This window comes from Bos taurus, chromosome 6, assembly GCF_002263795.3.
Source record: "Bos taurus isolate L1 Dominette 01449 registration number 42190680 breed Hereford chromosome 6, ARS-UCD2.0, whole genome shotgun sequence".
Classification (NCBI taxonomy): domain Eukaryota; kingdom Metazoa; phylum Chordata; class Mammalia; order Artiodactyla; family Bovidae; genus Bos; species Bos taurus.
In genome coordinates, this window is record NC_037333.1 from 12,213,652 (window position 1) to 12,239,594 (window position 25,943).

The following is a 25,943-nucleotide window of genomic DNA, read 5'->3' on the forward strand; positions in this document are numbered from 1 at the left end:
GAAGAAGTAAAACTGTCTCTGTTTGCAGATGACATGATACTATAGTAAATAGAAAATCCTAAAGATGCCACCAGAAAATTATTAATACTAAAGCTAATCAGTGAATTTGGTAAAGTTGCAGGATACAAAATTAATGCACAGAAATCTCTTGCATTCCTATATACTAACAATAAAAGATCAGGATGCAAAAGATCTGTACTCAGATAACTGTAAAACAGTGATGAAAGGAATCTAAGATAACAAACATATGGAGAAATGTACCATGTTCTTGGATTGGAAGAATCAATATTGTGAAATGATTATATCACCCAAGGCAATCTAGAAATTCAATGCAATCTCTGTCAAACCACCAAGCACATTCTTTACAGAATTAGAACAGAAAATTTTACAATTTGTATGGAAATACAAAAGACCCTGAATAGGCAAAGCAACCTTGAGAGAGTAAAACAGAGGAATCAGGCTCCCTGACTTCAAACTATACTATAAAACTACAGCAATCAAGACAGTATGGTACCAGCACAAAAGAAGAAATATAGATCAATCGTACAGGATAGAAAGTCTAGACATAAACCCACACATCTATGGCCACCTAATCAATGACACAGGAGGCAAGGATATACAATGGAGAAAAGACAGCCTCTTCAATAAATGGTGCTGGGAAAACTGGAAGCTATGTGTAAAAGAATGAATTGGAATACTACATAACACCACACACACAAATAAACTCAAAATGGATTAAAGATCTAAATGTAAGACCAGACACTATAAAACTCTTAGAGGAAAACATAGGAAAAACACTCTGACATAAACAACAGCAAGATCTTTTTTTAACCTCCTAGGGTAATGAAAATACACACAAAAATAAGCAAGTGGGACCTAATTAAACATAAAAGCTTTTGTACAGCAAAGGAAACCATAACAAGATGAAAAAAACCCTCAAAATGGAAGAAAATATTTGCAAATGAAGCAATTAACAAATGGTTAATTTCCAAAATATACAAACAGCTCATGCAGCTCAGTATCAAAAAAACAAACAGCCCAATCAAAAAATGGGCAGATCTAAACAGACATCTCTCTAAAGAAGACATACAGATGGCTAAGAGGCACATGAAGATGCTCAATACCACTAATTATTAGAGAAATGCAAATCAAAAGTACAGATACTACCTCAGACCGGTCAGAATGGCCATTATCAAAATATCTACAAATAATAAATTACTGGAGAGGATGTGGAAAAAAGGGAGCCGTCTTGCACTATGTGAAGCTCAAAATTCTCCAAGCTAGGCTTCAACAGTACAAGAACAGAGACCTTCCAGATGTTTAAGCTGGATTTAGAAAAGGCAGAGATGACTCATTAGAAATGACCCTGATGCTGGGAAAGACTGAAGGCAGGAGCAGGAGATGGCAGAGAGTGAGATGGTTGGATGACATCATTGACTTGATAGACATGACTCCGGGAGTTGGTGATGGACAGGGAAGCCTGGCATGCTGTAGTCCATGGGATCACAAAGAGTCAGACTCAACTTAGTGACTGAACTGAACTGAATTTGCACTATTAGTGGGAATGTATATTGATAAAGCCACTATGGAAAACAGTATGGAGGTTCCTTTAAAATCTAAAAATAAAACTACCGTAAGACCCAGCAATCCCCGTACTGGGCATATATACTGAGCATATATACTTTTGGGGCATAATCCAAAAAGACACATGTAACCCTAACGTCACTGCAACACTATTCACAATGGCCAGGACATGGAAGCAATCGCAACATCTAACGACAGGTGAGTGGATAAGGAAGACATAGTACATATATACAATGAAATGTTACTCAACCAGAAAAAGGGATGAAAAGGGGTCATTTGTAGAGAAGTGCATGGACCTAGAGTGAAGTTAGTGAGAAAGAGAAAAAGAAACATTGTATATTTATGCATGCATGTGGAAACTATAAAAATGGTACTGCTGTTGCTGCTGCTAAGTCCCTTCAGTCGTGTCCGACTCTGTGCGACCCAATGGACGGCAGCCCACCAGGCTCCCCCGTCCCTGGGATTCTCCAGGTAAGAACACTGGAGTGGGTTGCCATTTCCCTCTCCAATGCATGAAAGTGAAAAGTGAAAGTGAAGTCGCCCAGTCATATCCGAATCTTCGAGACCCCATGGACTGCAGCCTACCAGGCTCCTCTGTCCATGGGATTTTCCAGGCAAGAGTACTGGAGTGGGGTGCCATTGCCTTCTCTGATAACCCACTTCCAGGGTAGGAATAGAGCCACTGATGCAGAGAATGAACATGTGGACGGGGGGTTAGGGGAAGGGGAGGGTGGGACAAATTGGGAGGCTAGGATTGACATATATACACTACCACGTGTGAGCTAGATAGCTGGCGGGAACCTGCTGTAACACTTAGGAAGCTCGGCTCGGTGCTCTGTGATGACCTAGATGGGTAGGACTAGGGGTGGGGGATGGTGGGAAGCAGGTGCAAGAAGGAAAGGATACATGTATACACACAGCTGATTCACTTCAGCATACAGCAGAAAGTAACAGAACATTGTAAAGCAATTATATGTCAATAAAAAAGCATAAAATAATAAATAAAAGGTGACTCAATTCTTAAGCTGTGTCTTTGTTGTTTTTGCAGTAAAAATACTATAGCAGCACTAAAGGGTTTCTTCCAAAAACAAAACCAAAGATACTCTCCAAACACAACTGATTTCAGTTTTGCACATCCCTGCCCTGTTCTTTATTTGCATTAATGGATCCATTTCATTTCTAACCCTAAGTCGACGAGAGACGAGTAAAGCCCCAGAGCTAAATGCTGCTCCCAAAGGCAGAAGGCGTTCTCTGAGCACCATGACCGCATAGAAAAGAGGTGAATCATGGCCCCTCTTCTCATCTCTTCCAGGCCCCCAAATTCCCATTTCTCATTTACTCATGATCCTAAAACTAAAAATAAATCATTGTTTTTCTCCTTTTGCATAACAATAAAAATTCTTTCAGGACAGAATACAGTCTGTTTCTCCCAGTGCTTAATAGCATTGGGCATGAAGCATATTCAGTTCCCAAACAAGAACAAAAGCCAGTGTGTCTTCCTTCAGGCTTCACATCTATTTCATCTCTTTAATATTCATCTGTCATCTCCTGGAATCAAAGGTGAGTGATAAAGAAGAACAAATCACCGTTGCCACATTTAACACTTGTACATTTTATTTAATTAAATCAGCCATTGTACACATTGCAGCTATGTATTGTTAGTGTTGTATTTTTTCCGTTAACTAATACATGCCCTCATAGATATATTCAATTAGTGTTATCACCATGGGAACAAGATGCTGATTCATCAACTGAAAATTCACTTCTTCTCACAGTATTCAAGTTTTTTGATTACACAGCAAAAATCAAAACCAAAAAAGAAAAAAAAAGGTGAATAACCATTATGTTGTTACAGACATCATCTGCACTGCAAATAACACAACAGAAGTGCTTTTCTTGAGCTCCAGTGAAGGTTTGGACAACAAGGCCATGGTGCGCTTGAAAAGTTTCACCATTGGCCTCACTCATTTTGGCTGCCAAAGAATGCTTTATTTCCTATCCAATTGCCAAAAAGTGCTATCATTTGAGGCTTAGGAGATTCGGCTTGTGGGAAACCTCCCTCCCAGGAAATTTTCTCTCTTGGCAACGTTACTTGAAATGAAGAAGTACCATTGTTTGTCATCTTTGTTTTTGACATTCGGAACAATGAGTCATTTTTGCACAACAGGAAAAGACCAGATAGAATTGGAAAATGTTCAATCCCTGGAGGATAGACTCTGGTTTTTAAAATTTTTAAATTTCATCTTCATTGAATATACTTTTCTTTAACAAATAACTGATTCAAAATGTATACTGTTTATATGAATATATTTGTGAATATATATATGTTAAAATGCTACACAGCTTCAACCACTAGAGGAATGAGGAATAGGACATGGAAATCACTCAGCTGATCAAAGTCCCTTCTTTGAAACAGACAGACAGGGAAGTGCACAAATGCACTTCAGAGTTTCCAAGGGAGTTCGGATTTCAAATAAATAAACTAAAAATTTTAAACCCAAACCAAATTTTTCAGGATTTCTCAATCTCGTCTGCAAGCTAAAAACAGACCTAGCAGAAAAGTGAAAAGTGCTTGCTGAGGGTAAAAAGAATGAAAACCATCGATGTGATTAGAAGAGGGGTTTGTGGTTTGATTCTTAAATGCTACATGCAGGTATTAGAGAAGATATAAACCTGGAGAAAAAAAAAAGAAGAAACCACTTCAACATGGTGAAGGAGTTCAACCATTTGTGTTGGGCAAATCTTGTTTCCGATGAATTATCTACAGTGCAGTGGCCAGGAGAAAGTACCACCAATAAGACAGCGTGGTTTGCTAAAGCAGCAATGAAAACTGGAAAACTACAGTAGTTATAGCTTTTTAAAATACCCTGCCAACATGTCCCAAATCTAAAGGACCTGAAGATGCTAGACAGCTGTGGGATGCTGCTACTGGCAACTCAACACCTCACTGCTTCATCTCGTTGCCTCGGCTCCCCACCTCCCCGCCCTCGATGACGGCTGGAGAGTCATAAATCATGGCTGGCCAGCACCAGCGCTAAGTGCTTAGTTAGGACAGTTCTTCAAGGTTATGAACCCATCTTTAACTAGGAGCCAGGGCTACTCTGGAAATTCTAAGGACATGGTAGGTCTGAAGTGCTTCTTTTGTGGTAGAACTGTATTATCATTCGATTGTGTTAGCAATATCTTAACGAACTGTGGTTCAGCAATTCCTCTAGAGGCCTTTCACTCCGTGATGCCCAGTGTAGTCATGATAGGCAGTGGTTTTAATTTTAATATAGTGTTCGTCTGAGCATTAGCTATATACATCGTACACGGGTATCTCTTGGAAGGATTCCTATGTGTCACCATTTGAAGAGGTCCGAAGGTGAAGTTCTCCCGTTGAATGGATTTTCATGGAGCTTGTGCAGAAGCCAAGAAGAAAAACGGAGGTGGCCAGGTCCCAGGTCAGCACAGACACAACAGAGCAGTGGATACAGCATCCAGAGTGAGGGATGCTATCTTTGGTCACAAATTAGCTTACAGTTAAAGAGGATGGGGGAAAACTCAAACCAAATGCCGCATGTTTGCTGAAAGTGAAATGTCAGGGTATCCCATTAATCAGGCCAGTGAGGTCACTCCTCTAATGAAACGGGACGTTGCATATTGAGTGAAGGTGTGGTTTCTGGTGTGAGAATTGGGCAGCCCCTCACTGGGCCTCTTGCTTCGAGTCCTCCTTGCAGAAATGCCGAAGGAGTTGCTGGAGGTCGTGCTGGAGGTCGTCCTGGTCTAGCGCTTCTGGGACATCCTCCAGGTGCTCCAAGTAAATGCGTTTTCCCTGCTGGTCCTTCACCACAGCCCTCTTCTGGGTTCTAGCTTTACTCATTGTCGTCCTGGAGGAAAGCAGACAAGAGAATGTTACGTTCTTTCTTTCCTGCTAAAGGCAGCCACTACCTTTGGTATGAGAGGACCTAAGACATGAAAGTGATACTTACTGTTGACGCCTCTGTCCTGGGCTACTACCAACTACAGCCATCTCTGCACTTCTTTCTTTTAGACACAGCTCTCCTATTTAAATGACTCATGAAATTTCTAAAACGTATTCTGGAACAAGGAGTATTTTTTTTTTAAACTTTAAGAAATATTTCAAATAAATGAAATGATGTTTTCATATGATTCTCTTAAGAACTAACCATACACTCATGCCTGTTTTGATTAGGGCACTGCTTCATCTCCATGTACTGTTATATTGGTATGATTATTTTCCTGCATCTTTACTGCAAAGTGATCATACTGTGATTTGCTCCCTCTCTGCTTGTAAATACAATTCTTCATTCCACAAATATGTGGTAAACATGTCTTATGGACCAGGTACTATTATTATATAGCAAGTAAGGAAACTGGATCTCAGAGAATTTAAGCAGTGCTCCAAATAAAAAAAAATAACTCAGTTATTATACAACAGGGCCAAAAATCAAAGGTTTCAGGATTTGAATCTATAACCATGAGGCCATAGGGACCAACTTTATACCAGCATTGGATGTATCAGTTTTTGAAGCTTTACCCAGTATTTTCCTTACCGATTCCTAGTGTCAAGAAGCTGAGGGTTCTGCCCATGGGCTGCCCTAAGCTAATGCTTCTTAATTCCCTAAGCTTAATTCTTCCTTCTGACATCTCTACACATCTGTTAAGATCACCTTGGTTTTTAAAATGGCTGACTTCAATCAAAACACTTCTGGCTTACCTTTGGACATCTTGTCTCCTTCCTTCTCTTGTGTTCTCTTATCTCCCCTTTCCTTTGAGTCTACCTGAATTATTTTGTATCTGCAAGCAAACTTTCATTTGTTCCTTTTGAGTAAAATGTCAAATTTGGCGCCAGTGGTTGAAGTCAGATTGTTTTATAACTATTCAGCATCCATATATATTTTTTTCATCCAAAATGCAAATTTCTGCTATTGCCACCAAGATCTAGTATAAACCTTTAGGGCACTGGCACTGGGGGTTAAGCTTCTATCAGAGGACACTTCTTGGTGCTGTGTGTCCACATATGTCAATGAATGTGTTTATGAATACACTTACATATACGACTCAAACAGTGGAATGAATTATATGCCTATCGGGGAGCAGTGGGTATGATCAGATGTCTTCAGCAACATGTAAGATGAAGTGTTGTGGATCACAAATAGACTTCCATAAACTAAGTAGCTGTGGGACTGGACTGAGATGTCTATATTCCTGGCTTCAAATTCACCAGGTGTCACTGAGAGTTTTGGATGAACTGGTCTCAATCTAACTCCATCTTAAGATCTCACGATGCTAGGGTGTGCGTGGTTTATGTGGTCCCATATGCATAACTGAGCAAAAGATGTAAGAGTTCAGAGTATAAAAAGCACTTTATCCTTAATTTATATAGCATTCTTAAAGTTCTGTGAGCAATTACTCTCTCTTAAATTCCTAGCTGGGGCTGTTTTTCACATGTGGTTGGAGGGTGGAATTGTGACAGAACCTTTAAATTCACTGTTCTAATTATTATGTTCTACAGGCTAAAAATAGCCTTGTAGAGTACTATAAATGACAATCTTTCCTTTCTTTTCACTGAAATGAAAAGCACAGCAGTAACTTCAATTTCCATTGTGTCTTCAATGAGAAGCTGAGAACATTTTGTTAATACACACGGCACTGCTAGAAGCCCAGAAAGAAGTGAGGTAATGGTGCCCAAGTTTACACATCGAACAAGCAATGGGGATGAGGGTAGACCAGAAAGCCTCAGAGCTAATCCTTGTTCATATGCACAGACATGAGCTGCCTACTGCTTTTATAATATTTTCTGAATTTATTAAAGTCCCTGGTTTCAGCCTCACTAGGTACATTCAGCTTCATGGGTATCAAATTCACGCTCATGTTATTTGCCACTCACATGCAGAATCATGAAACAGCTTGTTAAAGACAAAAACCCATCAAAGGAAAGATTTACCAAGATTGAGCTGAAAGTGAAAGTGAAAGTGAAGTCACTCAGTCGTGTCTGACTCTTAGTGACCCCATGGACTGCAGCCTACCAGGCTCCTCCACCCATGGGATTTTCCAGGCAAGAGTACTGGAGTGGGGTGCCATTGCCTTCAGCTAGATTAATTTGTGAGCAATTTAATTTGATTCCTACTCCTTGGAAGGAAAGTTATGACCAACCTAGATAGCATATTCAAAAGCAGAGACATTACTTTGCCAACAAAGGTCTGTCTAGTCAAGGCTATGGTTTTTCCAATGGTCATGTATGGATGTGAGAGTTGGACTGTGAAGAAAGCTGAGCACCGAAACATTGATGTTTTTGAACTGTGGTGTTGGACAAGACTCTTGAGAGTCCCTTGGACTGCAAGGAGATCCAACCAGTCCATTCTGAAGGAGATCAGTCCTGGGTGTTCTTTGGAAGGAGTGATGATAAAGCTGAAACTCCAATACCTTGGCCACCTCATGTGAAGAGTTGACTCATTGGAAAAGACTCTGATTCTGGGAGGGATTGGGGGCAGGAGGAGAAGGGGTCCACAGAGGATGAGATGGCTGGATGGCATCACCGACTCAATGGACATGAGTTTGGGTGAACTCTGGGAGTTGGTGATGGACAGGGAGACCTGGCGTGCTGCAATTCATGGGGTTGCAAAGAATCGGACATGACTGAGTGACTGAACTGAACTGAACTCTATTCTACAATGGAATATCCGAGATGGTTTGCCCAATGAAATTGGTGACTTGCTGAAATCTAGGAAGTGACTGTCTAAAAGTCATCTGACTATTATCATGTCTTGCTGCTGCTGCTGCTAAGTCACTTCAGTCGTGTCCGACTCTGTGCAACCCCATAGACGGCAGCCCACCAGGCCCCGCCGTCCCTGGGATTCTCCAGGCAAGAACACTGGAGTGGGTTGCCATTTCCTCCTCCAATGCATGAAAGTGAAAAGCGAAAGTGAAGTCGCTCAGTTGTGTCCGACTCTTAGCGACCCCATGGACTGCAGCCTACCAGGCTCCTTGTCCATGGGATTTTCCAGGCAAGAGTACTGGAGTGGGGTGCCATTGCCTTCTCCCATTATCATGTCTTAGTATTACTTAATTTTTTTTTTCTTTGTTTATTATTTATGGCTGTGCTGGCTCTTCATTTCCGTGGTATGTGGGATCTTCCTGGACCAGGGATTGAACCCAAGTCTCCTGCATTGGCAAGTGGATTCTTCACCACTGAGCCACCAGGGAAGCACCTTAGTATTACTTTTAAAGCATCAGGAGAACACTTCAGGAATGATACAGTGACAGATGTATCACCTGATGGAAGTCTTAAAATGCAGGGTGAGTCTGTAGCTTCCAAGGGGGTTTTAGGGTAGATGTGTGGATTCTATTTATCTTTTCTTAATATTAGAAAACTTTTAAAAAGTGTTAGTTGGCAAAGCATCACCCCATGCTAACCCAAACCTTCTAATTATTGATCCATCCTCCTTCAGGACTTCATTCTCTACTAAACTGGGGGAGTAGACTTTCATGTGGCTACCTGTGTAACTCAAAGCCTGAAATAAGGAAAAAACAGAACAAGACAAAGTCTATCATAAACCATAGACTTTAACTTAATCTATCACTCTGCTTAATGGATAGTCAATATAAAAATACATGCTTGAAAGGATAAAGAAAAGCAGTTCTTAGGAGCAGACCTAAGGATCAAGTTTTATTTAACAGGTCTGTAAAATTTCTTGCATTCATGAAGGAGACTGGTTCAACTACTCCACAGTTGTCCCTACCTATACTGGTTGAGTTCTAATTTCCTCCTCACCTCACCCTGCTCCTCTCCACAATGCAGACTTTAATGACAAATACAATCAATAACGACCAGAGGCAAAAACAAGGAACAAACAAACAAAGCCCGAAGTGTATAACTCAGGTGATTCTTCTTTTGATAGTTCAAGTTCACCAGGTGTCAAATCTGAAGAACTAAAAGTAGTATGAATAAAGTATGCTCTTAATATCCTAAGGCATTCATATATAATCTCAATGCATACTGTGGGTATAAAAGAGGGCATACACATAAGATTTAACTTCAAAATGTTTCAATAGCAAAGAATGTTTCATAGACATATTTTGTACACGCCCACCAGCCCTTAGCTGAATCTTTGAGACCAGCTGTGTTTCAAATTTCAGGGTTTTTTTCTTTTTGGATTTTAGAAAGGTAATATGAGGTATACACTATATATTCTAATATCTCATTTGGGGTAGGGACAGCATCCTGAAATCACACCCATTAATATATCAATAGTAAAAAACAAACATTCATTCTTTTGGAATAAAAAAGACTCCAAGTCATTACAATTCCTTGTCAGTTCACACTAAGTTTTTCTGCCAAACTAGCTTGCTACTAACTTTAAAAATTTGTTTTGGTTTTCAAAATTTGGGGAATTTTTGTATTGTAGTAAGTGTTTATGGATATCACTGTGCTGTGGACCCATTTCATAATTATTGAAAATCAGAACTTAATTATAAATGCTTGATTTATTTATGGTTATGAACGATATCTGAATCTTCTTTAATGCTTATTATTGGAAATATCTGAGAATATCCATTAGCAAAAATAAGGGGCAATATCTAATTCTTTCCCTTACTAATTGGAAGTACAAGTCAGTTCTGAGACTTTTAGGCAGGAGGTACCATCATGCCCCAACTTTGGAGATTCTGATCCAGAATGAGCTGAAGGGAATCCTGGTCATATGGATTTTTTAAAACTCTTCAGGTGGCTCAAATGAACACAAGTTGAGGAAAACTATTTCACTGTACACATTATTCAAATAGGAATTCTACGCTCTTGAATTATTCTGCATCCTTCCATGAGTACAGGTATGGAATGACACAATGATAAATCATTTTCTTCTCAAACACAAAGCACACACATAAAGACAAAGTGATGATGCTTCTATACCTCTTCAAAGTCATCTTTGGCTGAAGGAAGATCAGTGGCTAAACTAGAATCCCCCAGATGTTTCTCCATCCTCTCACCATGGACCACAGTTGTCTTAACAACTTTGCTGACTCTACGGCCTTCCACTGGTTCAGCCTGAAATTGTGAGGTACTGGACAGAATGCTGGGCTCAGACAAAGTTACCTGATGAATGAAGGACACACAGTATACAGTTTCGATGACCAAGATGTAACAGTGATGAACTTTTCTATGCCAAAACCCACATGCTACAATGGTGTATCTTAAAGACAGCATTTTGTCAACAAGAAGCAGCAAAAGACTATGATCAATTGGTAACATCTATGTAATGACTATACAGACACAGCACCAAATCAGCCACTTAATTCATTGCTTGGACAGAGGTTGGTCAGGAAGTTTCATGGCTGAGGAACTGGCTGCTCAGTGCAATGCACCCAGTGCCCTGCAGATGAACTCTCTTTTCCCAAGTGTAAATGGGTTGTTCTGACATTATGAAGACAAAATTAACCATCAAAGAAGGAACTTACAGAGACATGAGAAACTGAAAATGTAGATGTTTAGAGAACCTCGTGTGTGTAATAATAAAATTTTGAGGATGTGAATGGATGCAAGATGGTGAGAATGTCCCAAATTACATGTCAAAGAGAGTAAATATGCTTCTGAAAGAGGGAAGTAAAACAGGAAGAAATAAAGCTACAAATCAAGGGAGTTTCTGGATCCTGGTTTCAGTGACTCTGAAATGCAAAAGTTTAGAAATCCAGTATTTATCAAAGGTGCCCTAGAGAAGGCTGCGGTGACTGACTGGGCACGGCACCACAGTGCCTTGGCACAAGATTTTTTTCAGAATCTACCACTTGCCAGCTAATAGGATTGCTGTCTTTTAAATTTTGACTTTTGGATGTCTGCTGCTGTCAATTGAATTAATGAGAAAGTGGAAATGAAAAGGACCAAAGACAATGAGTACAGTGGTTACAAATCTGCCTCGTGGTTCTTTAAAAATTTTCCAAATCACAAAGACAAAAAAAAATCAACGTGTAACTAAACACAGACTGCCTTATAAAGGGGAGAAGTGAGGCCAGCAGGAATGAACTATCTCGTCCATCTCTTGTGAGCTCTATTTCACACCTCTCCATAAAGTCAGTTCTGGAGACGTTGTGGGCTCACCTCTGACTGCTCGGTGTCACTCTTCAATACAATGCGCTTTATGACTTTGGAATAACCATCCCCTTCATCAACGCTGATAGAATCCTGTGGTGCTCCCTGCATCGTAATCTCCTCTTTCTCTGTGCCGTCAGAGGAGATGAACCGCCTAATGATTTTCCTAGTAACCTAGAAGATATTTTACTCATGTAACTTGTTTTTAAGGGACGGTGCCAGGGTACTGATACACGTTTAGACAGGAAACTTGAATCAATCATGCTAAGATACTTAAGATAATACCTTCTTTACCACGGTGTGTCCATGCTCATCGATGTATTCTTCTTCTGTGACTGTTTCTGGGGGTATGTCAGGCATATCATCTCCCTACACAGTTGAGAGAAAAGGGTCACTTCCGTGTTTGACATCAGTGCTGAAGAACTACTCCCAAGTGCTTATAATACAAGGAAGGTTAGAAAATTAAAGGAGCTTTGAGAAGCATTGCTGAGATGCCAAATCCTGTCACGTAGTAAGTTTAAAAAAAAAAAAAAAAAGAGGTAATAACATGCTAGAAAATCTGACCAAAGTTAGCTCAAACTTAAACAAACAAACAAAAATAGATCAGCCAGAGGTGAGGTGGGTGGAGCTGGAGATGCTAAATCTTGCTCTTGCTGTTCGTTCTCTCAGAGGGAGGCTGTGAATGTCATTACTGCTGCATTTCTTTACAAACAGAACTTAGGAGGGTTAAGGATCTGCTTTCTGAAGGCCATGCACTACCTAAGGAGCATGCCAAGCCCTCCACTCCAGATTGGTCACTCTCAAAGGGTTATGGGGACAGAAGTGTCCTGGACGTGCAGTAACGGAACAACTGGTACCTGAATAATCAATCGTCGGCGGACAACCCTGGTTGTTACCATCGCCTCCTCATCTGAGCTGGCCTCCAGCTCACCTAATTCCTCTGTTAGCTCCTGGTGGAAGCATGGAAGCAGGGTTTTTGTTTATCATGCTAAGGAATGTCTCTTCACTACAGGTTTCTGTTTTAGCCCACAGTGGTTTCTGCAAGTTCTATTCGTGGAGGCTTTGGTGGAAAAGCCAGGAGGGATGAAAACAGCACATGCTGGGCTCAGACTTCACCGAGAATATAGCTTTTTGTTTACTGAATTAAAAAAAAAATCTGAAATTCTGAGAGTGGCCTGAGCACCCATCCGTCAAAATACATCAGAAGAAAGAAGCAACTTGCCCATTCTTCTTGGACTTCAACTCCTGATGTAGACACAGATCACGGGCAGAACAAGAAACTCTAGTGAGCTGTTGATTCTTGGGCTCAGGCTTGGAATGACCCACCAAAGGCACAGAAATACTATGCTTGTAGCAGAACTTTCTGCAGGAAGTCAAAATTTCCTGTAGCTATTATCTGGCCAGTAGTGAGTTTCCCTGCCATCAAGGAAGACAGGCTATGAATAGTATTAGACTCCCTGTGCACAGGAGCTGAGGTGCAGAGGCCAATCCAATTTTATGGGTCTGGCCCAAAGCCAAAGCTGGAGCTAAGATCATAACTTTAGATGATAACATATCTCATGGGAGCACATATATGGAATCATTCTTTCCTAATGGAATGCTATTTTTAAAAATTCTATTGAAACATAGAAAAGATTACTCAACGAAATTTTGTCAACATACTTTAAAATATCACTTATATTTCCATATTCTTTCCTGCTGCAGGAAAACATGTAAATTCCAAGCCAAATTATACTTTAAGTACACTTAGGAATCTGCTGCCTAGAAATATGGTCAGGAAGAAAAGTGACTGAAATTGGACCCTTAAGTCAGGGTCATGAGATGAAAAGGGTCAAAATAGGAAGCTTAAGAGAAAGAATTAGACATTCATCAAGAATAAGTAGAACAGGCCCATATAAATAATGTGGAATATAGGGAAATTTATCAAAATGTATTCATATGCATAGGACAGATTAAATATATGAATTATCCAGATAATTGTTTCAAGTGTACACTTCAGTTAGCCTACAGATTCTTAGACTAAAATTGGCAACTTTTAAGTTCAGATAGCATCTATGAAACATTTTTACTAGAATTCATTTAAGCCAAGAACTTGAGAGATGAATAAAGGCTGTACAAATGCAAACTTGGAATAAACATCCATTCATGGGATGAATTCATTATTTAAAATAGCTGCCAAAATTTGGAGCAGTTCTTATCTGCCTGGATCTCCCCTAATTTTAAACTATGGTTTTAGAAATCTTGCCAGCAGATATCACACTCAGAGTGAACAAAAACAAATGTAGATGTTAAGCCCAAAGATATTTTCCCTCCAGAGTCTTAATTCTTTTATAAAACATTCTTTCCTAAAAGATGTATATGCATGCTTTAAAAATAGTCTGACATATAAAATGTTTTTAAATCCAAAAAAGGAAAAATATATCTAATTTAATTTACATTAAGTTTAATTCAGAAAGATGTTCACACTTGTGTGTGTGTGTGTGTGTGTGTGTGTGTGTGTGTGTGTGACTCCTTCAGGGAGCTATTGAAAATGCCAGTTCTTGTCCTTTCCCCTCCCTGGGTTCATTCTGATCCAGGAGTTCAGAGGAGGGAGCGATACGAACCATTCAGACCGTGTTCTGAGAATAAATGGTTCAACTCAGTTTCTTAAGATGGTCTCCACCTGTCTTCACAATATCAAAACCTCACTTAAAAACAAAGAAGAGACAGTGATGCATACTCATGCCGCTATGGGTTTTCTGACTTTTGGAACCAGCCGTTAATGTAGGTGTAATGTCCTTTTCCTGAGTCATTCTTAAAATAAATAGGAGCTCTCACTTGGAAATAATACTTCCCCTAATGAGAAACATTTGTTTTGGGAGGTAAACCCCACTCAATACCCACAGGTGGTGTGCTTATCACCTGACCGCACAGACAGACTTGCCACGAGGGCAGATTCCAGCACTCTCCCACGGCTGGCCAGCTTACCTGATGCTCGGTAAATTCCCCTCACTAGTCGTCTTTATTTATAAGATAATTCTGAAAGGTAATATCAGGTATATTATTTCACCCCAATGCTCATTTTTCTTAGCAAAAGGGTTTCCAACTATAAAACTGGGGCTGATGGTCAAAGAGCTAGAATTAGAACCATGTACTACTCTCTAGATTCACGGGTTCTCAGGTTTTTAAAAGGGATTGGCGGGCTTCCCATGGCCCAAGTTAATTAATTTGGCAAGCTGTTCTGTGAAAAAAAACAGGTCACTGGAGAAATGGACATGGGAGAGGGTGTGGAGCTTTGTTCCACGTGGGAAAAGAAACAGAGGAGGAGATTTTACCTTTTGAAAAGCAGCCTCTTCATCAAGCCTCTCGAAGGCCTGAGGCTGGTCCTCAGCCGATTCCACGATCACGAGGCTGGTTTTCCGAGGTGAACTCTCCTCCCTGCGTTCGGGGGGCTCCTCAGGTTCCTGCACAACTGGAGAGCCTCCCCGCTCACTCGATGTTGGGGTTTGGAGATACAGCCTCTCCTCCTCGGAAGGGGTGACAATTTCCTCAGGTGTCTTGGTGGGGGAGCCCGATGTTCCCGTGGCCTTCTGAGTCTCTGACATTTCTGTCCCTGGGGTTGTCACGCTGAAACGGAAAAGCCCCAGTATACCATGAGAACACAGGCATTTGTGACCCCGTTGAAGGAAGGGAAGATGAAATCTGTCTTCATAGTCCGTGGAAGTCTAAATATGTTTCTAAACTTGGCCAAGAAATGAAATGTGAACAAAAATTGTATGTAAAATATAGTTACAGCACATTGATGTAGCATTGACTGGGAAAGATGCGCTTTAAAAAGATAAAAATTATTCTCAAGTGTATTACCATTTCCTAATCTCTACAAAGTAGGGTAATAAATAATATGAGATATTAATAAATAAATAATTTCATCTTTCTTTGACAACTCAAGGTAATATTGATGATCTGAGGAGGTTTATATAAGAAAAATCCGTGGACAATAGGCTTCTGAAGCAAGACCAAAATTTGGCAAAAATTTTAAAAAGCAATATATAAATCCCATGTTAAATATAGTTACCATAATCATAAATAGAGGGAGATTCTTGTTATATCTCTGGAAAATCATTATTACTTGATAAGATCTTTTGGTATTGAAACTTTTTCTATTGATATAGTGTAAGTAACACAATCTTTATAATTGCAATTTCTTTTTTAAATAATTATTTATTTGGTTACACCAGGTCTTAGTTGAGGTACGTGGGATCTAGTTTCCTGACCAGAGATTGAACCCAGGTCCTCTACATTGGGAACATGGAGTCTTAGCCACTAGACTACCAGGGAAGTTCCTATCATCCCAATTTCTAAAATAAAAAAAAATGTTCCCCTACTTTATTATAATTTTCTGTCACTCTATAGATGTTAAATGCCCCGAGTGCTTTTCTGATAGTCCCTCTTTGCTTCCCATCTTTTCCTTCTTCCTTCTCGCTTTTCCTGGCCTCTCCTTTATGTTCTCCCCTACAATCTAAAGGCGGGTGGGTGAGAAGGCGGTGCTCTGCGGAAGGCAAGGTCATCTCAATGCCCATTTTCTCCAAATCCAGTGATTTCAGCATAGAGCTCACTCAACAACAAAGAGCCTCCTGACACACTATTCTCACATTTCAGAGCGGGGACACGCTTGCCTTTCTCATGATCTGGTTGGTTTTCTAGACAAGTGTCATTTAAGAAACTTTCTTTTGCTTTTGCTTCCAGGAAGCCCAGAGCTTGAGTTCTAAGCTCACTGCACTCTGCAGCTTCCTTTAGCCAGAAGCTCTCCAGACGACTTCTCTTCATTCCCATTCCAACCTCTAATGGTCTTTCAATCTGTGTGCGTAATTTGTGTGGCATTTCTATATTTATTGTCAGCCACCTCATAGCTTTGTGGTGGTTTCTCCTGCACTGGCCCTGTTCACACTCTGCACCAGTCAGAACACAACCGGCACGCACACAGAGAAGTGAGGTACAGCAGATACACAAGTCATGACCACACAGTCTACAGTGTCAACAATGCCTTCAGAGACACACCTTTGACCTTTGACCCTGTAAGGTGAATAAAGTGGATATTACTATCATAATCTATAGATACGGAAACGGAATCTCAAAGGGCTTAGGCATTCACCCAAGGTGACCAAATTGGAAATTGGTTCAAGCAGACTTGTGCCATGCAATGCTGTCACATGATGTCTATTAAATATCTTGCTTCTTTTCCTCTAGTTCTGGCATTTGTTATTAGTGGGGTCATTTGAGAACTATCTGAAAACGCTTTATGCTTGGATATGGCTGGCACCCTAGCCATGTTGGCTGGCATCTCTGGACTGATCCAGCACAGCCTTTCTTTTGGAACTCACAAGTATTCTTGCTGTTCAAGAGCCGACTCCTCAGGCAGGTCTTGCATTTTCCCTGAGAAATCCTGTTGAACTTGCTCCTTTTGAGTCTGGGGAAGGAGCTCTGTTGCAGAGCCATCACCCTCAGTTTTGGGGATGCCATCCTGAAGAGTGGAGTAACCAACAGAAATGTCTTCCTCTGAGACGATGGGAGGGTGGTCAGAGGCCTCGTCCTCTTTAGAAGCAGCATGCTCCTCTTTCTGCTTGTGCTGGGCAGTGCAAAGCTCCTCTTGGAGTACTGAGAACCCTGGAGGGGAGAATGATTCCAAGTAAGTGTTTAATTGAAGCTAAACTTATTAAGTAGGTATTTACTAAGTAACTACTACATGCTACGCCTGTGATAGGTTCATGGTTACAAAGTTGATAGAAGCACTGTGTCTGCTTTCCATCTAATACTGACCATCTAGGGAAGCATAGGCAAGTAAGAAATATTAAAATGCACATGACTGGGCCACCAGTGCTAGCTGATGAATGCCAAGGACTCAATAGGGTCAAAGAATCAGGAAAGGAAATGCAGAGGGTGAGACAGCTTTAGGAGACCTAAAGATAAGCAGGAATCAACTGCAATAGTCAAGGCATAAATCTACATAGCAAGAAGAGGGTTAATACGAATGGTAATAAAAATACTACTACTCCTACTAATAGTTAACACGTTCTGAATCTTTATACTATACATCAGGTACCATTATGGGTTTCCCGGGTGGTGCTAGTGGTAAAGAACCTGTCTGCCAAAGCAGGAGACATAAGAGACATAGGTTTGAACCCTGCATCTGGAAGATCCCCTGGAGGAGGGTGTGGCATCCCACTCCAGTATTCTAGCTTGGCGAGTCCCATGGACAAAGGAGCCTGAGGGGCTACATACAGTCCATAGGGTCGCAAAGAACCAGACACAACTGAAGCAACTTAGCACAGCACGGGCATATTATAGGTGCTTTGCAAGTATGAACATGTATTAAACAAACACTCTGAGGTTAGTACTCTTCTTATGAAAGGTCTCTTAGACCGGGCCATGGAATTTCATTATATCAAGGGCAATAAGGAGTCACTAAAAATTTTTTTGGCAGAGATGTGACTGACATTCATCTCTCTCTCTATTCACTCAATAGATATAATATGTTGAGTTTTATATCTAATAGGTGTTTAGATACTGGATACATAGTAGTAAACAGGACAGTAAAAGTTTCTGGCCTCACTGAACTTGCATTTCTGCGGATATAGATTTATAATAACTTTTAGGGGGCACGGAAGCCAGGGGAAAAGTACAGAGTAAAACGGGGCCAGTATTTCAGATAAACTTGTCAGAAAAGGCTCCTTTTAGGAGCTGATACTTGAGCAGAGGCCTGAATAAAGTGAGAGAAAAAGGCACGTGATGATCTGAGGGAAGAACACCTCAGAATGGAGGGGACAAAAAGCACCAGAGCCTAGAAGCCTGAGAAGACGGAGGCGCCCAGGGAGCAAAAGTCAGGTGTCTTGGACTTGGAAAGACGGGGAGAGATAGGAGACAGGACAAGCTATGAGGCTCCTGCTGACGATAATACATGCCACTGTGTGAATTTACAGAATGTAAACTGCACAAAGGCACTGAAGGAGACTACCCCGTGACATAGGAGAAAAAAAGAAGAGAGGGTATCATTTTAAGAAGAAGAAGAAGGGATTAGTTTTCTGTCTCAAATGTTACAAGCAGGTAAAGGAAGATGAAGACTGAGTTGCTCAGTGCATTTGGTGATGAGAAGAAACTGGTAATTTTGCAAGATTCTTTGCTGTTGAGTGATGATGACCACACATGGCCTGTATGGATTCTAGAGACAGTTCTATAGAGAACGGGAAGAGAAAAAGTAGAGATGGGAAAGTTAGACTCTCCTTTGGAAGAGACTTCCCATGAAATGGCTGGAGAAACAGAACTTCATACAGGGGGACATGTTGGGTGAAAGAAGATATTTGCTTTGCTTTGCTTTTTAAAGCTGGGATCTATGAAGTACATTGTAATGCTCTAAAGCATGGTCTAGTTGTAGGAAGACAGAGTGGGTCACTGCAGGAGAGAAGCCCACAGCTGGTAAAGGGGATGAAATCCAGTATGAAAGGCGAGATGATGGTTTTAGCAAAGCAAGGCCATTTCATATAGCAGGGAAGGTCGAGTATAAGCACTGAGATGCACTTACGTTGGGAGATTTTGTGGTGAATGGATATGGACATTTGCTTATAGTTATTCTTTTTTTCTAAGGAATGTCAATTATGATCAGGTTGGAAAAAATGAAAAGAAGAGAAATATTGGAGGCTTGAAAGAAGAAGAGAAAATGCAAAAATACTGATGAGACAGATGAAGGAGAAAGAGTCAGTGAGAATGGAAATGAATGAGGGTAAATTAGGGAAATTTTAATATAAAAAATGAGGTAGGAACAATGGCTGGAGGTCCAGTGGGTTTGAAGGATGACTGTGTAGAAGCAAAGGAGGATGCAAGTGTAATCCCTCAAGTCAGGACTTGGAAGTAGTACAGTCACTGATGACTCAGTTTGGGTTGCAGGCATAGAAACGGGTTACTAAGGTAGAGTAAAAGACACAAGCATCAGCAGTGCCACCAAGGAGCTGAAGAAAGGGCACTGGGTATCACCCATGCTGATGGTTGCTATGCACTATTTGTGTGCATGCTGAGTCACTTCACTCATGTCCAACTGTGTGACCTCATGAACTGAAGTCCACCCGACTCTCTGGTCATGGGATTCTCCAGGCAAGAATACTAGCGTCAGTTGCCATGCCCTTCTCCAGGGGATCTTCCTGACCTGGGAATCAAACTCGCATCTGCCTGTGTCTTCTGCATTGCAGGCAGATTCTTTACCCACTGAGCCACCTGGGAATGCTGCTGCTGCTGCTGCTGCTAAGTCGCTTCAGTCGTGTCCAACTCTGTGCAACCCCAGAGATGGCAGCCCACCAGGCTCCCCTGTCCCTGGGATTCTCCAGGCAAGAACATTGGAGTGGGTTGCCATTTCCTTCTCCAATGCATGAAAGTGAAAAGTGAAAGTGAAGTCGCTCAGTCGTGTCTGACTCCTAGCGACCCCATGGACTGCAGCCTACCAGGCTCCTCTGTCCAGGTCCCCTTCATATTCATATGCTGAAACCCTAGTCCCATTGTGATGATATTTGGACAATGTATCCCTAGGAGGGAATTAGGTCATGAGGGGAGAGCCCTCATGAATATGATTAGTGAGTGCCCTTATAAGAAGAGGTTAGAGAGCTGGCTGTCCTTGATGTGAGGACAGAGCAAGAAGACAGCCACGAACCACCCTGAAGAGGGCCCTCACCAGACCCTGATTATGCTATCACCCAGACCTTGAACTTCCTGAAAACTTCCCTGGTTTTCAGAACCAAGAGAAATAAATTTCTGTTGTTTAAGCTACCCTGGTTTTCTGTTGGAGATCATGGTTTTCTGTTGGAGCAGCTCACAACGACTGAGACAGTGATGAAATATCAAACTATGAGCAGTATTCAGGTACCTAAAATGGGCAAGGAAGTCTCAGGGTAGTGAGGAGAAGAATGTATGACCAAAGACCATAGGCAACCCTCTGAAAAAGGAAGATGGTGGGTCTCACTGCCTGAATTAACCATACACAACAGGCACTCATACACAACAGGCACTCATACACACGCAAGCTGTCTGACCTTCACTATGATCCAGTGTAATGGTCTGCTCAATCTCTGCATAGCTATGACCGATGCGCTCCTGGAGAGCTTCTGTGCTGGTCTCCATGAGATGCACGATATCCATTCGGTTGATCTTGGTGAGACATTCAACGAGACTGGTATCTGGGATATTAAAGAAAAAACATTGATTACATCAGAGGGCTAGTCTTTTAAACCCTTTCCTTTAGTTGTCTTAGTGAATTTTTTTGTTGATACATTTTAAGTATAGGAAAAAATTTACTAAAATTTTGTTATCTGTACCAAAAACAGCCAAAGCCCAACTAAGGATCTTTGTAAGCAAACAAACAAGACAAACACACAAAACGGGTGACACGGCATGGTAATAAGCCCTAAAAGCAGAGCTACCAGACGGCGTGGAGAAGGTCCTGTCACATGTGATCCTTTGATAAAAAGCGATTTTCTAGTAAAAGTATATCCCACATATTGCGTGGGATATATTCATACTAGAAAAAGTATTTGTTGACTGCTGCTGCTGCTGCTGCTGCTGAGTTGCTTCAGTCGTGTCCAACTCTGCGTGACCCCATAGACGGCAGCCCACCAGGCTCCCCCGTCCCTGGGATTCTCCAGGCAAGAACACTGGAGTGGGTTGCCATTTCCTTCTCTAGTACATGAAAGTGAAAAGTGAAAGTGAAGTCGCTCAGTTGTGTCCGACTCAGTGACACCATGGACTGCAGCCTACCAGGCTCCTCCATCCATGGGATTTTCCAGGCAAGAACACTGGAGTGGGGTGCCATTTCCTTCTCCAATGCATGAAAGTGAAAAGTGAAAGTGAAAGTGAAGTCGTGTCCAACTCAGCGACGCCATGGACTGCAGCCTACCAGGCTCCTCTGTCCATGGGATTTTCTAGGCAGGAGTAGTGGAATGGGTCACCATTGCCTTCTCCGACTACTTGAAATTTAAATTTAACTGGGTACTCTCTATTTTTATTTTTATTTTCTGGCAATCCTGTCGAGAAAAATGGTAAGAGAAGGAAAGATAAATGTGGGCTGGAAGTCTCTAGGTAAGGTCTTCAAAGAGATATTAAAGGAAATAGCAAATTTAGACTAGCTGAAGGATAAGAAGCAGTTATGGCTACTTCCCATTTTATTTGATGTGGTCAGAATATCCACTTGACATTTTCCCCCTATTTTAGTTATTTAGGAGTAAAGGAAGCAGGAACTGAATGTAATATACCATCAATAAAACAATGATTAGTAAAGCAAGTGTCTGCTGTCAATATTTAGAAAATTTAAGGATCTTAATAACATTCCTGTTAGCAACCAGGGCTAGGATCACTTTTCACTACTTAATGCTGTTCACAGAAACACAGTACAAGAAGTTTCATGCAACGTGGTTATTTGAGAAATGTTATCGCTTCTTCTCATTTGCTTATAGCCGCACTTCAGATTGGGGGCACCTGACATAAAAGGCACTGAATAAGGCTTATTTCCACCTCCACCCTACTGCCTTTTAGTTAGAGCTCCCCACCCACCTGTAGCATGTCTCCCGTCCCTTTCTAGCCAGTACTTCAACAGCGCATGACTCTGATCCTGCAGGGAGTTAGGGTTCTCAATTCGAATTTGATGAATTTGCTCTTCAGTGAAGTCCAGTTCTCTTGCCAACTCTAGAAGAGAAAATACTTTGTAAACACATTAACTTCAAAGTTTGAGTCTCAACACCTCGTCTTGTGATCTTGCAAATGATGAGTTCTTTCTACTGCTGTAACAGAGTTCCTTTATGTTTTCCTATTAGAAAAGACTCTCATATGCCTTTGTTCTTCTAGCACTAACCCCAGATATTTTCCTTACAACTGGGTTTGGAGTTGATCACTGTCATAGTGGAAAAAGTAAGTTTGAAACAATGATTATAAAACATGTAAATTCAGGCCCACTCATTTAATTCCAAAATTAGAAGAGACCATTAATACTGGCTTATATTCTTAATCAAGATAATGGAAAATAAATGAGTGAAAACAGTAGAAGAGACCATGTCTCACTTTTAATCATAATTAGGTAATTTTCAAATACTATAAATCCTGTTTCTGAGTACTTGGATAAATGTTGGTTACAGCTGTATTACGGTGGTTGGATAAACTCTTTTCTACAACATTATGTCATATGAATAAAAGGTCTGGGAAGCATTAACTGACCTAGGGAAGAAGCCACAAAGTTCTTATTTAAAGTCTATACCACTAACATTCTACATGGATGCTAATGTATTGAGGGGTGTGTGTGTATAAATGAGGTGTCCTCTTTAGAGGGTAATTTGCTAATATCTTTCTAAATTAAAAATATACATATCCTTTACCCAGCAATTTTCCTTTTAGGGGTATGCCCTACAGTGCGTGCGTGCTCAGTTGTGTCTGACTCTATGCGACTCCATGGACTGTAGCCCGCCAGGCTCCTCTGTCCATGGAATTCTCCAGGTAGAATACTGGAGTGGGTTGCCACTTCTTTTCCAGAGGATCTTCCCAAGCCAGGGATCAAACCCACACTTCTTGCATCTCCTGCATTAGCAGGTGGATTCTTTACCTCTGAGCCACCAGAGAAGCCCATGCCCTACAGACACAGCCACAAATCTACCAGTGCACAAAGATATTTACTGCCACTAATAAGAAACAGCCTAGGCATCCATCAACAAAGGCCACTGATGGAATGGCCTCCTATACAGTGGAATTAAATATTTATTTAAAAGAATTACATAGATATTTCTATGCTGATGGATTATTTATGAGAAATACTGTTAATTACTCAGCTTATTTTTTAAATAATAGGCATAGATGTGAGCACTGCAGATTTTGTCTGAATACATGAGAAAGTGTTAGCAGTTACCCTTGAGGAATGGAGCTCGAAGATAAGATGTAGGTAGTGTGAGGGACTTATTTACATTTTATACCATTCCATATGATTTTAAGGTTTGAATTTTCACCAACTATAACAGATACTGCATTTAACATACATATACATACATACTTAAAAAGCAAAGTAAATAATTCGGAATGCTAGCTATTTAATAAGTCAACTAGGGATATTTTGAGATCCTCCCTTCCTCTAAATTCCTCAATTAAATAAATATGATCAGTATTATTAAATTACTTTAAACTATTTCATTTATTCTACATTATCAATTATCTTTGTTTTAAGAGTATTATGACTTCATACCCAATCTTTAAGAAACTTAAAGGAGCTTAATATTAACTTTATAATGTTTCAATTACGTAGTCTTCCAGGTTCCTCTGCCCATGGAATTCTCCAGGCCAGAATACTGGAGTGGGTAGCCATTCCCTTCTGCAGGGTATCTTCCCAACCTAGGGATCGAATCCAGGTCTCCCACAATGCAGGCGGATTCTTTACTGTCTGAGCCACCAGGGAAGCCCTTATACTGTTTCAGTTAAGTAGTCACAAATGACATAAAAGTCAGACCAAAAAAAAAAACCAGGAAAAAGCAAAAAATCTTGACAATCTTGCTTTAGTATGTTATATCATAGGAAAGATAAAAGGGTATACCTTTTAAATGCTTATTTGTAAATAAACCACATTGATTTTAGAATTTACTTCACATCAGAAAAATTATTTAACATATCATTTCTAAACTGAAACATGCCTATTTCTCAGAAAATTAGTGAACATCTCATTCATATGTATTTTAACTTTCATTTGAAGTTACGTTTAATACTGTTTACAATGAAAATATCTGAAACAAGGTATCTAAAACAAGAAATTCAAATTGAATTTCAAATTAAATTCTGGTTGAATTTAAAATTAAATTCTATGACAACTGCATCTAACAATGGTTTTGAAACACAGTAATCTCTCCAAAATTTAGATATCCAAAGGAGGGTGGTGGGAGTTGTTTTGTTCTCAACCTAAAGTTCTATTATTCAAAATTCCAGAGACAATAAAAGGCTTGCCCTGGTTCACAAAGTGAGTTAATGCAGACCCCAGATTTTTGAGTTCACAGTTTATCATTCTTTTCACTGTTCCATGTGGTCTTCCTCAAGGGGAAAAAAAAAAAGACCTTTTACTTTGTCAATGACACTTGGCTGATGCAAACTATGTCATTCAAACCAAGCAGGTTTTGTTGAAGAAATGGGTCATATGCATTTTACCTGTCCAGCTGAAGCCAAGGTGATCAGCAATATATGCCAGCCTTTCCTCAATCCGTTCCTGCTCATCCTGTTGATCTATAGAAGGTCAAAAACAGAATGGCCAAAAGTTGTCCATGACAGGAGAGGGACCACAGTACTGATCATCCAAAGAAAGACAGTCAATTGTCCAAATATTTGATTACAGCACAAGTTAACTATAACATTTTAAATCATATTAAATTGTGTGTTTGCCTGATTTCTGGAATGGAATGGGGGGGGTACATTTAATAAAAATCATGGAAACCATCTGCTTCCATATCTCTTTAATCAAGACTAGCCATTGGACATAATTGCATAAGTTACTGATTTCTAGTAATCTTACGACTTTCCTCTTAAATTGTCTGAGAGGATACTGCCCACCCTAAGATAATCATCTTGCTCATCAAACAGCAGAAAAATCTTAAATGGGATGGAGAAGTGGAGTAATTGGTTAGGACCTCCTATTATTGCCTGTGGCAGTATAAGATCACTTCTGAGTCACATAGCAAAAAATCACATCCAAGATTCAAGAGACCTAGATCACCGGTTGATCGGACCATCCCGGTTTTTTCCGTATGGCCAGAAACAACGTTTGTCTTGGTCCTGGTGACCTTGGAAGAAGGAAGAATAAAATGTACATAGTTGTACGTGTATGTTATATTAGTATGTATATATGCCTTTTGGGCAAAGTTTCTGTCTGCTTACCACTAAGTAAACTCAGATAATGCTCCCACAGACTACAATTTTGCCTTTTATTTTTAACTTCCATTAATCGATGGGCAGCATTTTAGGTCATGGTATCATGACATTTTTTATAATCCAAATTTAAGAATAATAGTCTTTATTGTAGAGATATTGGAAGACCAGAGGCTTCTTCTCAAAGCCATCTATGGTTTCCTTTTTTCATAATTCAAAGGGTCATCATCCCCTCACAGTCAACTTAAATCATGCAAAGTTTGAGTTTTCGTTGTCTGCTGCATCTATTCAGAGTCCATTCTCTATTCATCTGTCGCATAAATGAAAAGCATGCTTTTACCTTATGATTGCTTAAAGTATTTACCATTGGTATCTGAAA

At 40.4% G+C, this 25,943-nt stretch overlaps 1 protein-coding gene across 17 annotated transcripts in view; it reads right to left on the reverse strand.

Annotated features, from left to right (window-relative positions):
* Positions 1-3,176: 3,176 nt before the first annotated feature.
* Positions 3,177-25,943, reverse strand: part of ANK2 (ankyrin 2) — a 585,830-nt gene continuing 563,063 nt past the window's right edge. For 7 of the 17 annotated variants that reach the window (XM_059887690.1, XM_024993494.2, XM_024993493.2 and 4 more), the window contains 10 exons: positions 24,851-24,925; positions 22,235-22,366; positions 20,722-20,865; positions 17,032-17,314; positions 14,986-15,277; positions 11,957-12,040; positions 11,681-11,845; positions 10,499-10,681; positions 9,010-9,101; positions 3,177-5,453 (listed from right to left, as the gene is read on the reverse strand). In XM_059887690.1, the coding sequence (XP_059743673.1) occupies positions 5,270-5,453; positions 9,010-9,101; positions 10,499-10,681; positions 11,681-11,845; positions 11,957-12,040; positions 14,986-15,277; positions 17,032-17,314; positions 20,722-20,865; positions 22,235-22,366; positions 24,851-24,925 (1,634 nt within the window). In that variant the 3' untranslated portion in view covers positions 3,177-5,269. Of the gene's footprint in view, positions 5,454-9,009; positions 9,102-10,498; positions 10,682-11,680; positions 11,846-11,956; positions 12,041-12,528; positions 12,622-14,985; positions 15,278-17,031; positions 17,315-20,721; positions 20,866-22,234; positions 22,367-24,850; positions 24,926-25,943 lie in introns of all 17 variants that reach the window. The other 10 variants (XM_024993485.2, XM_059887685.1, XM_024993488.2 and 7 more) reach the window with 2 other exon arrangements.